This window comes from Dipodomys merriami, unplaced genomic scaffold (genome assembly GCF_024711535.1).
Source record: "Dipodomys merriami isolate MVZ:Mamm:240054 unplaced genomic scaffold, mDipMer1.0.p SCAF_1, whole genome shotgun sequence".
In the NCBI taxonomy this organism is placed as follows: Eukaryota; Metazoa; Chordata; class Mammalia; order Rodentia; family Heteromyidae; genus Dipodomys; species Dipodomys merriami.
This window is the reverse complement of record NW_027202270.1, coordinates 72,053,509-72,066,577: the sequence shown is the minus strand read 5'-3', so window position 1 is coordinate 72,066,577 and position 13,069 is coordinate 72,053,509. Positions and strand designations below refer to the sequence as shown.

The 13,069-nt window shown below is 33.9% G+C and overlaps 1 protein-coding gene across 5 annotated transcripts in view; it reads right to left on the bottom strand.

The window, feature by feature from the left end:
• Lrp1b (LDL receptor related protein 1B) overlaps nucleotides 1-13,069 on the bottom strand; it is a 1,866,674-nt gene that overhangs the window by 84,613 nt on the left and 1,768,992 nt on the right. For all 5 annotated transcript variants that reach the window (XM_070023764.1, XM_070023773.1, XM_070023793.1 and 2 more), the window contains 2 exons: nucleotides 8,097-8,222; nucleotides 2,370-2,534 (listed from right to left, as the gene is read on the bottom strand). In XM_070023764.1, the coding sequence (XP_069879865.1) occupies nucleotides 2,370-2,534; nucleotides 8,097-8,222 (291 nt within the window). The remainder of the gene's footprint in view (nucleotides 1-2,369; nucleotides 2,535-8,096; nucleotides 8,223-13,069) is intronic.

The following is a 13,069-nucleotide window of genomic DNA, read 5'->3' as shown; positions in this document are numbered from 1 at the left end:
TTAGCTTCTGCTATAAAGGGCCCTCCCATTTTATACAGAGTTAATAATTATTTTTCAAAACAAGAATACATTCATCGTCCTGCTTCACAAATGGGAATAAATATTCACTTCCAAACTTCATACATGTGGAGGCAGAGAAGGCTTCTGCTTTCTTCCTGTTGTATTCACTTAAAGAGTACAGCTATGCCAAATTGCTTCCTCCATGCAATCATGTTTGATGTGGCAAGTGGTGCTTTTGTATATTTTCAAATTTTCTAATTTAATATCTGTTTTCTCTGAATAATTGCAGATATTTTAAAAGCTTGTAACTATTTTTTAGAAATTCACATCCTACTCTGTTCCTCTAAACCAACTGCAGAGGAAACCTGATCCAATTTGAAATAAATATTTGGAGTTTAAAATAAGAGAATCCTCAGAGTAAGAAAAATATCAAGCAGCATAAATATTAGCTATGCAAATATAATTATAAATATAATAGCCACTTATATATTTCTTAATAATATTAATAATACATGAAGATTTCCTTAAATGAGTCTTTTTTTTTCAGCAATGGAATGATTGACTAATCATTTTTTACTCCATTAATTTTCTCAAGGCAAATATTATCTAAAATATCCCTATTATGTAATCAATGTCAACTCATTTCATCTTATAGTTTCTTATTATATGAATACATATTTGTATAGTACATTATTTTTTTAAAAATACTGAGACAAAATCATTTGTACATGCAAAAATTTAATTATGCCTCTCAGATGTGTTCTTTTAATTAACTGGTGACATTTCCTTTGTTCAACTATTATTGTTCTACACAACTGTCATAAACTTATAAATTTTAATTAAGGCTGCCCCAAGCCCTGGTTATATAGTGTCCACACAGGAATTTGCCAAAGGCTTAACTGTAAGTAAACCAATGATGAATAAATCCATGAATTGCCCACTGGGATTTGTCTAACAATTTAACATTTGTGTGGAGATAATGAGTTTCTACAGTCTGTAATACTGAGCAATGTTTTTATAAAACCACACTTTTAAAAGTGAAAATAGCCTTGTAAATTACTTAATTAGATATCATATTAGTAAATTTTCCACTCTATAAGACAATAAACTACATGGCTATGTCTCAGGTTAAATTCATAATTATTCAACAATGAATTATTATTGGTAATCTAAAATAGATTTTTCTTGAACATATATAATCTATGGAATTCTAGATCTAATAATTTGTGTCCCTAAATAATAATAAATACATAGTTAATAAATTTAATAGGGAAAGATCTACATGAATGATTTGAAGGCAATATTATAATTTGTGATGATCATGTATTCAATTCAGGATCCAAAACAGGGCAAACAAATTAAATCCATTGGAGATTGAACACATAGTCATATTTTATCATTTTGGGTGGTTTATTGGTTTAAATATATCTAAAAGTACTATTAAATACTTGAAATACCTTTATCATCAATAAGTTGTAAGTCATAAATATGTCACTAAACTTCTTCAAATATTATTCTTTATTTGGCCTTATGCTAAGTATTTCAAAAAATACCATAAGCAAGGAAGACAGTGAGAACACTCTGGAAGATAAAAATGTAACCATGTAGGGGATGTAAGGACTGTATACATTTAATTTTCCATTTGACTAACTAAATTTGAATTTGTGATAGTAAAGGTAAATGCACATAGATTAAAATTTAATAGTTGCATAATGCCCCTTTGCACTGAATTTGGGAATTCACAAATTATATCTTTATTGTGTACTGGTATTTTTTGCTCATATAACATATTTTAATTTCAACAGAAGTTATTAGAAAAATACAAACATTGCATGCTTATAGTCCATAAAGAACACTTTTGCAAACATGATTATTACATAGATTAGCAACAGTACAATTAGTACTAACATGTACTAATCTGATATTTTAAAAGCATTTTAGATGCTAAACTTTGTACTTACTGTTATTTACATTTAAAAGGTACCTATTTTCCTGAAATAAGTGATTTAATTTTTTTCAGAGAAACTGAAAAAATACTACAGATTTTCAAGTAGACATATACTATTTAGGAGATATATGCTATTATTCTTTATGATCTTGGGTCTAAATATTTATAAGTAATAAATATATCAGAGGGTATACTCAGTATATATTAATGCCCATAATTATTGTTAAATTTGTGTGTTGATTTTGCTATCTTGAATTTTGAACAAATGTTACTGTGTTCACTTAATATTTTAACATTAGCAAGATGTCTGATATTGTATTTATAGTATATTATATTTGTAATACTTGTAATACAAAGCATTTAATATTTCACATATAAAAATACAAGTGATCTAAATTTGCAAAAATGCTCAGATATTTACCCAGAACTGATGGTACACACGTTCCTCCATTTTGACAGTAGTTACTACAGTGGTTAACTTCACATCGTTCTCCTGAATAACTAGGCCAACAGTGACACCTTAAATCACCCTTCTCATTTAAAATGCATCTCCCTCCATTTTCACAAGTCAGTTTGCAAGAATCATCTGATTATATGAAAAAAAATAGATTAGCACATCATCTAGGGTTTTTAAAATAAAGGTAATTCAATTAGATACAAATACTTAAATACTAGATTTTTTCATAACAAAACATATCTAAGAATAAGTTAAAAACAAATACACATTGGCTGCAAAGGAAGGAATAAATTTTCATGGTTCAAATGTGAATAAAAATATTAAGTGTATATTTGACCTGAGTTAAAAAGTTAACAACCTTTTACATTTGCTAAATAATATGCAATTAAACTAAATTAAACTTTCTAACAGTAAGATACTTCAAATGTAAAAATTATCTTTGTTTGGATAAATATTTTTGACAGGTTAAATAAAATTGAAATAAGAAAGACACATGTAAAACATCTGTATGAAATTAACACCATATAATTCTCTATAGTAAAATTAGCTTTTCCTATAGAAGAATGCTAAATTAAAAAATTCTTTGATGATACCCCTTATTAACCATTTGAAAATATTCCAAGGCATAAGTATTCCAGCTTTGGTGTTCAGATGTACATAGAGCAATGTCAAAATCATTTACATCTTTGACATTTGTCATAGTCTATCCACTTAATAATTTTTTGGCTAAGGAAAAGTAATTTCCACTTTCTGGGGCAGCCAAATTGTCTTTAGCAATAGGGTTTTATTTATGATAATGATTAATTTGGAGTCATTTTCTAGTTTGTTTTGCTATGCATATTGACATAGATTTGCTTCATTAGAAATACTGTTTTAAATTTTCCACTTTCAATGTTAAATGGATCCAAAATGTCTGAGAATAAAAGCATCCTATTGTAAAAACTTCCTTCCACTTAATTTTTATCTGTTATATATTGCAATTAACTAAAACAACACAGTTCATGTTGTTTAATCAGAATATATTGCTCAGTACAGGGCAAAAAATTAATTATACCAGTGTAATGGACACAAAGCCATCTTAAACAGGCTTAGTAAATTCTTGGTTAGGTGGACATTAAGAGTGGTCTAATAAGAACCATGTTTCCATTCTAGTTTTGCATTTTCTGAACCTCAGTTACTTTATTGCAAAATTGCCTTAAGTGACCAGGGAGTCATGGTGCACACATGTCATCATAGAACTTGGAAGGCTAAGGTAAGAGGAATATTCATTTGAGACCAATCTGGATTGCAGAATAAAACACTGTGAAAAGACAGAAAAAAAAACAAAAAACAAAAAACAGCATAAAATTCCTTGAGACTATTAAATTATATTTTAAAAATGAAAAAAAAGTAAAGTACCAAAGTCTTTTAATTGGTAAGCACCTACATGGACACATAGAAATCAAATATACAATATACAGAAAGTTTGTTTTTTAGATATTCCAGCTATCTACCATGTCTAGAAAAGTGAAAAATGAAATGATAGTATTTGGATTTGTTAGGGGAATTCTTAAATTTCAATAGGCATTTGACTGCCGATTTGATGCAGACACCAGAGAACACTACCTTCTGGAAGTCTTTCCTATGTGCCCAAAATGTACTGAGGATAAAGCTTAAGTAAGAAGCATATGTGAACCAGGCGCAGGTGGCTCACACCTGTAATCCTCTACTCAGGAGGCTGAGATATGAGGATCATGGTTCAAAGCCAGCCCAGGCAGGAAAGTCTCTGAAACTCTCCTCTCCAATAAACCACCAGGAAACCAACCAGAAGTGGCCCTGTGGTTCAAGTGGTAGAGTACAAGCACATGGGCCCAGAGTTCAAGCGCTAAGGCTGACCAAAACAACAACAACAACAACAACGAAAATCAGAAAAGAAAAAACAAAAACAAGCAAACAAACAAAAAACAACTATATGTAAGCCTGGTACCAGTGGCTCATGCCTATAATCCTAGCTACTCAGGCCGATCTGAGGGTCAGGGTTACAAATCAACTAGGGCACGAAATCCCATGAGATTCTTGTCTCCAATAGTTACTCAGAAAAAGCCAGAAGTAGTGTTGTGGCTCAACTAGTGAGCATTAGAGCACAAAGAGGCTCAGGGACAGTGCCCAGAACCTGAGTTCAAGCCTCAGGATTGGCAGGGGAAAAAAAAGTAAAAAGGCCAGCATAAGGGGGGAAAAAAAAAAAGTAAAAAGGCCAGCATAAGGGGAAGTGAATGAAAGTCACTGGGAGATAACCTGGGATTGAGTGCAAAGGAAAGAATTTTAGAAGTATCTCTGCAGAAATAAACAGATAGAGAGTCAGAAAAGATAGCTAGATTCTGGATTTACTTCCCAAAATAATGTGAAGACTTTTAAGGGCCTCAGAAACTTGAGAATGAACACACTGGAAGCTGTGAATCTTAAAAAAGGCAGATAGTTATGACTTTATTAAGTTATCCTTAGGAAAATGTTGTTTTAGAATACAGTAACTTAATTAAATGTTTAATTACCATGAGAAAATTTTGTTGTAAAAACCACATCAGTGATATATTAAGAGAATAAGAAAAAAAATAGTGTTATTCTTTATTTATTGACCAAGATAGCAGTGTGGGAACATAAAGATAATGAAAGAAATTTAGCTATGATCATATTTAATTGGTGATGCTTTTACAAATAGATAATAGGAGTCTTTAGCAAAAATTTGATGTAGGGTGAGATTCTAAAGAAATATGTAGAGTGAAAATTTCTTCACTCAATTTAAAATTTACCAAAATATTACTAACTCAGCAAAATATATCCTAATAGTTGCTAATGGTATTAACAAAGACAACTACTTAAAGCACTATGATCATAGCATTATTGTGAATAGATTCATTTTCACCTGAAGTTCTTATATGTAAGCCACGTCAATATTCAAAATCCTTATGTGTCATTTCCACAGCTCACCTCATTAGGCACCAGAAATTTAAGAATAAGATGCTGCCTGATGAAACGGAATTGAGTTACACTTTTATAAACAACTTATAGTAATACTTCTATAATGAGGATAGAAGTCTGCTTTTGTAAATAAGTTACCCCTAAAAGTCAATTCCCAGAAATTACAATCAACTATACAAAAGAGGAAGTGAACTCTTTACCAGGAATGCATTATATTTGAATGTCAATTTTCTTACATGAGCATTAAAAATATTCAGTACGCTCACCATTTAACAATAGCAGCCAGAGAAAATCAAGTAATTATATAAACCAGCAAAACTTGACTCTAGTAAATGTTAGTGCTGGGAAAATTACTTTTTTTTTTATTGTGAAAATACTGTACAGAGGGGTTAATTTTTTTTTGCGGGGGGGGTCGAGTTGTGGGGAGTGAACTCTGGTCCTGGCGCTGTCCCTCAGCTCTTCAGCTCAAGGGTAGTGCTCTACCACTTGAGCCACAGCACTACTTCCGGCTTTTTTCTTTTTGCTTATGTGGTGCTGAGGAATCGAACCCAGGGCCTCATGCATGCAAGGCAAGTGCTCTACCACTGAGCCACCTTCCCAGCCCCAAATTAACCATAATTTATCTACACAAATCTACAATTCAAAAATCCACTTATTTATCTTCCTATTTGGGAATGATTTATTTTTATTTTATTTTATTTTATATTTTATTTTATTTTATTTTTTTGTTGGTTGTGGGGCTTGAACTGTGGGCCGGGTGCTGTCCATCACCTCTTCAGCTCAAGGCAAGCACTCCACCTCTTGAGCCACTGCACCACTTCTGGTTTTCTGGTGGTTATTTGGAGATGAGAGTCTCATGGGACTTTTTTTTTTTTGAAAATGTAATTCTTAAAACAAAAAGTGTTAAAGTACAAAATACATTACTACATGAAATGTCTCCATGAGTTAATCAGAGTGCTCACTTTATTCATTTATGCTCCCAGCACAGTGAATTGAAGTCTCTCTGGCTGGGAAGTGACTTGGTAGGGAGAAGATGATCATCAACTTCCAGTGACATCATCTTGTCAATAATTGACACTACTATGCTCACCCAAAACAATAAACCTTACTGACATGTGGACCTCTCTTAAGAATTTTTTAAACTTGCTACCTACAATGCACTCTTCCCATACTACATATTAACTGAAATGAAAGATTCATTATTTACTTTACATATTGTTTGTATATCCCTCAGATGACTCCCTTCCCTGCCTCCCTCCTCTCTGTGAATTCGATGACTTTGCAGATGTTATCTGAAAGTCATATCATGTAGTGAATTCAAACTAATCCTATAATTATACAACCACTCAAATCCTGTTACTTGTTTTAAGAAGGTTCTGTCATAGCTAGCATAACCCCCCACAAAAATATCCATTAATGGTGTTTCTGCGATTATTTCATCTTTTTAACTTCTTGAGCTGTTCATGTACTGTGCTTAAAGATTTTATATTCAAGGATAGACTTATGATGGTTTTAAACATAGAATATAAAAAAGCAAGAATAAAAAAGCATAGAATATATAAAAGCAAGTGTCTTCAACCTTTATAGGACCCTCAGTAGAGAACAGGAGAAAACTATACATTCAGAAGAGGCTGAATATGGGTAAAGATGTCCAGGTGAGAGTTAATTCTAACAGAGGATAATATAATGAGTAAATACATTATTATGAAGAGGTCCAATGTTTGTATCTGATGAGAAAATGTTTGCTGTGATACACAAATGCTAGAGCATAATGTTTATGTCTTTGTCATAAAATTTAGCAAGCATTGGGCTGAGAAGATAGATCAGTGGTAGAGTGCTTGCCTTGCATGCATGAGATCCTGGGTTTGATTGTTGAGGACCACATAAACAGAAAAAGCCAGAAGTGGTGCTGTAGCTCAAATGGTAGAGAACCTGCCTTGAAAAGCTGAGGGACAGTGCCCAGGCCTAGAGTTCAGGCCCTAGGACTGACCAAAAAAAAATTAGCAAGCATGAATTTTCCCTTCAAGACACTTTTCCCTATATAATGTCTTTATTATGTGAGAATTTATTGCCAAACTGTGTATTGAAGAAACAGTTTTTCCCTATCTGGCATATTTTTATATTTTATTTTATATTCACTATTTAGCATGTAGTTTCTGAAATGATAGCCTAGTTTTTTTTTTTATTATTCATCCTGAACTCAAGCTTTTAAAATTTAAATTACATGACCTAATCTTATCATTTGTTTTCTAAGTTAATGTTATCCTTTGCTCATTAGTCTACAAGATATTTATTTATTGTCCTTATCCTTATTATTAGTAAAATAATTGTAAGTAAAATGTTACCTCAAAATCTGAGACTTCATTTCTCAGCTAATCATTGGTTTCCAACTTAATGTTTAACATAAGGATGAAGTAAAAACAAATTACTGAATTTTGAGTTCTGGGCTTAAAGCCATCACAGAATATGATACGTAAAAGTGTCTTTCAAAATTCTGAGCAAAACTTCAAAGTTCTCAATCTGACTTTGTGAACAACAAAGGCAGAATAGATTTCTAAAAAGTGAGGAGAAAGAAGTTTACAGAAAACCTTCCGGCTCCATGAGTACTAAGGACGTGAATGATGATGGAGAAGGTAAATCTGCTCCATTCCAATAGTTAGGAAACTTATACCTGTTGATAACTTCTGGGGTTTTTTTTTTTTTGCTTGTTTTTACAGAATAATAGAGAATACCTACCTAACACGATGTCATCATCACAGGTTCCATTAATCAAATATTTTCCTTCTGGGCATACACAGGTGGCTCCAGAAGGATTCAGCAAGCAGAGGAATTCGCATGTTAAATCCAAGCAAGGATTAGGTACTGATAAAAGAAGAGGTGGGGGGGAGGAGAAATGCAATATGTATGAGAAGAAAAGAAACAAAAAGAAAAGAGTGCAATAATATTCACAATAGGTTGCAACAATGTAAAATTCAAGTATGCAAAATTACAAGTTTGAAATGTTAACAAGAAATAACATGTTAACTAAGAGTATCTTATTCCAATGTTAGCATTTTCTTTTACTCAGGAATACAAATCACCACCAAAACACAATCAACTAAAACAATTTCTTTCATTATGCTCCTCCAAGATGGGAAGTTATTCAAATCTATATTTTTATACCACTTTTATGCGACTAATTCATTTCTGGTTTAAAAATGGTCTTAGAACCTGAGAAGTCATTTATAGCTGTGTTTAAAAGTGAAGCTAGCGTTCTAGGACCTATTCTACATTTTAATCTTGAGAAGACTACTCTAACAAACAGATAATATACACACAGTCTTGAAATGCATGTGCATTTGTCAGTTCAAAATAGACAAAAATAAGTCTTTCATAGCACATGTTGGTTTACATCATAGATTAGGAGTTTTTGTCCCTGTGTTAAATGGGGATAACACATACTTTTGTACACATTTCTACCAAGTCAGCATCATTCACTTTAAAGTGGATTCAGAGCTTTCCCTAGGGATTATTTCAAAACAATGAGCAGAAATGTCACCTCCATGGCTGAGTTAATACCTGTGAAAATAGCTCTTTCTTAAGAACCACTGCTCAGATGTCTACTATATTTAAAACACAGATTAATTAAACAATTTCTTTGCTAAATGTGAATCTGGTAATATATAATTTTATATATGAATCGGGTAGATTTAGAAGATAAGAGGGAATGTCTTTATATTTACTTGGAGCCATATTATAGATTATTCATAAAGAAAAAATAAAAATTTGGGGAGGATATATAAAACTACAATTTTATTTAATCTGTTCCAAAATTAATTTGTGGTCTTTTATGATAAGTACTTTTTTTTCCTCTAAAGAATACTTATAAATTTACCCAATATCTTGAACTAACACTTCATTAGCTGTTTTTGATGTTGTTGTTGTTGTTGTTTCTTGATGGTCATGGCACTTGAACTCTGGGCATGGGTTCTGTCCCTCAGCTCTTCAGCTGAAGGCAAGCACTCTACCACTTGGGCCACAGTGCCACTTCCACGTTTCTCGTGGTTAATTGGAGATGTGTCTCAGGGACTTTCCTGCCCAGGCTAGCTTTGAACCACGATCCTCAGATCTCAGCCTCCTGAGTAACTAGGATTACAGGCTTGAGCCTAACATTTCATTAAAATTTCATATTTAGTTTGCATCTTTAGTTTGTTCTTCAATGTGTTTGATACATATTTTCAAAATAATTACCTCATATTTATTTTCCTACTGCTTTATTGGAGAAAGAAAATATGATAATAAATCATACGCTATCATACAGAGAAAATCAAAATATTAAGATTTCTCCTTGAACATTTTTTTAAAATTATTTTATTTTGTTTGTGAACATACTGTACAGAGGCTTTACAATTACATGGGCAGGATAAGGCGTACATTTCTTACCAAGCATTGCAGCCTCCTCCTTTGGTTTACCCTTCACATCCCTTCCCAGCCTCCCCTCTCCCCCCCATTCCCAATCCTTCTCCTCCCGCCCCCTTCCTGACTCCCCCGGAATCGATGTTGTAAAGCTCGTTTTGGACATGACAATTTGTACTTCTCGTTGTTGCATCAGGTCTACCTGTGTCCTTAAACAACTGGTTTTTCCCCCTCTCCTCCACAAGTTATACTGACATCAAATATAGTGAAAGCAGGGGTTATACTGTGGGGGAGGGACATACAAAGCAACAAAGAGATAATCTTGTAAATGCGTTAGAAACACATGCATGAAAGAAGAAACATTAAAATACATATCTAAGGGTTCATTTTCCTAACATCACATTATCTGACCTTTTCTGCTTGACTCATACATATACTAGATATTGCAAATAAGGGAAACCATGGGACCTATGTTTCTTTGGGCCTGGCTTACTTCACTTAATATAGTTTTTTCCAAGCCTTTCCATTTCCTAATAAATGGGGCAATGTCATTCTTTCTGATGGCGGCATAGGTTTCCATTGTGTATATATACATTTTCTTGATCCATTCATCTACTGAGGGGCATCTGGGTTGGTTCCATATCTTAGCTATGGTAAATAATACTGCAAAAACATAGTTGTGCTGGTAGCTTTAGTGTGGTCTTGTTTGTAAACATTTGGGTAAATGCCCAAAAGTGGGATTGCTGGGTCATAGGGGAGTTCTATGTGAAGTCTTTTGAGGAACCTCCATACTGCTTTCCAAAGTGGTTGAACAAGTTTACATTCCCACCAACAATAAAGTAAGGTTCCTTTCTGTCCACATCCCTTCCAGCATCTGTTGTTGTTAGAGTTCTCAATTTTTGCCATTCTAACTGGAGTGAGGTGGTATCTCAATGTTGTTTTGATTTGCATTTCTTTTATGGCTAGGGATGTTGAACAGTTCTTCATGTGTCTATTGGCCATCCTTCTTTCTTCTTCAGAGAAGTTTCTCGTTAAGTCTTTAGCCCACTTATTTATTGGGCAGTTGTTTCTTTGAGGATTTGTTGTTAGGGGGTTTAACTTTTTGAGTTCCAAGTATATTTTAGATATGAGACCCCTGTCCGTTGTATGGCTAGTAAAGATCTTCTCCCAATCCGTGGGCTTTCTATTGATCTTGCTAGCTATGTCATTTGCCCTGCAGAAGCTCTGCAACTTTATGCAGTCTCATTTGTCCAACCTTTCTTTGATTTGTTGTGTTTCTGGGTCTCTATTCAAAAAAGTTCGGCCTGAGCCAAGGAGACCTAGTGTTTCTCCTATTCCATCCTGTAATATTTTCAGAGTGTCTGCTTTGACTCCGAGGTCTTTGATACATTTGGAGTTGATTCTGGTGCAGGGTGATATATAAGGATCTAGCTTTAGTTTTCTACATGTAGTTAACCAATTTTGCCAGCACCATTTACTGAAGAGGCTGTCTTTCTTCCATTCTATTGTTTTAGCTCCCTTATCGAAGATTAGATGGCTATAGGTCTGTAGGTTCATTTCTGGGTTTTCAATTCTATTCCATTGGTCCTGAGGTCTGTTCTTATGCCAATACCAAGCTGTTTTGATTACTATGGCTTTATAGTAGAGTTTGAAATTTGGTATTGATATTCCTCCAGCAGTGTTCTTTCCGTTGAGGAGCGTTTTTGCTATTCGGGGTCTTTTATTGTTCCATATGAATTTTTGGATTGCCTCTTCTATTTCCTTGAAGAATGAGGTTGGAATTTTGATAGGTATTGCATTGAATTTGTAGATAGCCTTGGGAAGTATTGCCATTTTCACGATGTTAATCTTTCCAATCCAGGAGCATGGGAGGCTTTGCCATTTTTTTAGTTCTGTGTTGATTTCCTTTTTCAAGATTTTAAAGTTTTCATCATAGAGGTCCTTAACTTCTTTAGTTAAGTTAATTCCTAGGTATTTTATTTTTTGTGAGGCTATTTCAAATGGAGTTGCTTTCGTAATTTCAGCCACACTTTTCTCATTGTTGGCATACAGAAAAGCCATTGATTTTCGGGGGTTAATTTTATAACCTGCTACTTTGCCAAAGTTTTGAATCAGCTTGAGTAATTTGGGAGTGGAGTCTATGGGATTCTTTAAATATAAGATCATGTCATCTGAAAAGAGGGAGAGGTTTATTTCTTCTTTCCCTATTTGGATACCCTATTTGGATGCCCTTCTTGGGGGCTGCAAAAACTGGGTTCTTCCTATGGTTCTTGGATTCTCAGTTTAGGTGCAGTTTCTTGGCCTTTATTGTGGTCTTGTTGGTTTTCTATGTGTAGGACATCTTTAAGAATCTTTTGTAGGGCTGGTTTGGTGGAGATGTATTGTTTCAATTTTTCTTTGCTATGGAAGGTTTTTATTTGGCCTTCAGTTATGAAGGAGAGTTTAGCTGGGTACAGTATTCTTGGTTGATAGTTGTTTGTTTTTAGGGCATGGCATACATCATTCCAGGATCTTCTTGCTTTGATTGTCTCTGCTGACAAATCTGAGGTGATTCTAATTGGTTTCCCTTTATAGGTGATTACCCTTTTCTCCTTGACAGCTTTAAGGATCTTTTCCTTGGTCTGGGTTGATCCTGTGTGGATTATAATGTGAAGGTGGGATGTCCTAGTCTGGTCTGGTCTATTTGGGGTTCTAAAAGCTTCTTGTATATGAATAGGCCTATCTTTTTGTATGTTTGGGAAGTTCTCTGCTAGGATCCTGTTAAACAAATTTCCTAGACCATTAACTTCTGTTTCTAGGTGCTCCTCTACACCCATTATCTTTAGATTAGGCCTTCTGATGGTGTCTTCCAGGTGTTGGATAGATCTATCATATTTCTTGGACTTGTCTTGGGTGGTTGTATGTTCTTTCTCTATAATATCTAGGCTGTCTTCAATCCCTGAGATTCGATCTTCTGCATGGTCTAACCTGCTGTCAAGACTCTCTACTTTGTTTTTTTATCTCTTTTCCTTCTAGTTGGTCAACTTTGATGGCTTCAAGTTCTTTGTTGAAGCTCTGTTTTAGGTCTTATATGAATTTCTTTACTTCCTTAATTTGGTGTTCAGTGTTTGTTCTCAAATCACCTAGTTGATTGGTTATGGTTTCTTTGGACTCCCATTCCTTCTGTTGGGTTCCATTCAGCATTCCCTTTGTGGTCTCCCTGACTTCCTTCAGCTCTTTGTTAATGGATTCCATGAATGCCTTTAGTGATCTTTGTGTATTCTCTACCTGGTCTCTCAATTCCTGTATTACTCTTTGATTAGCTTCCTCCTGTT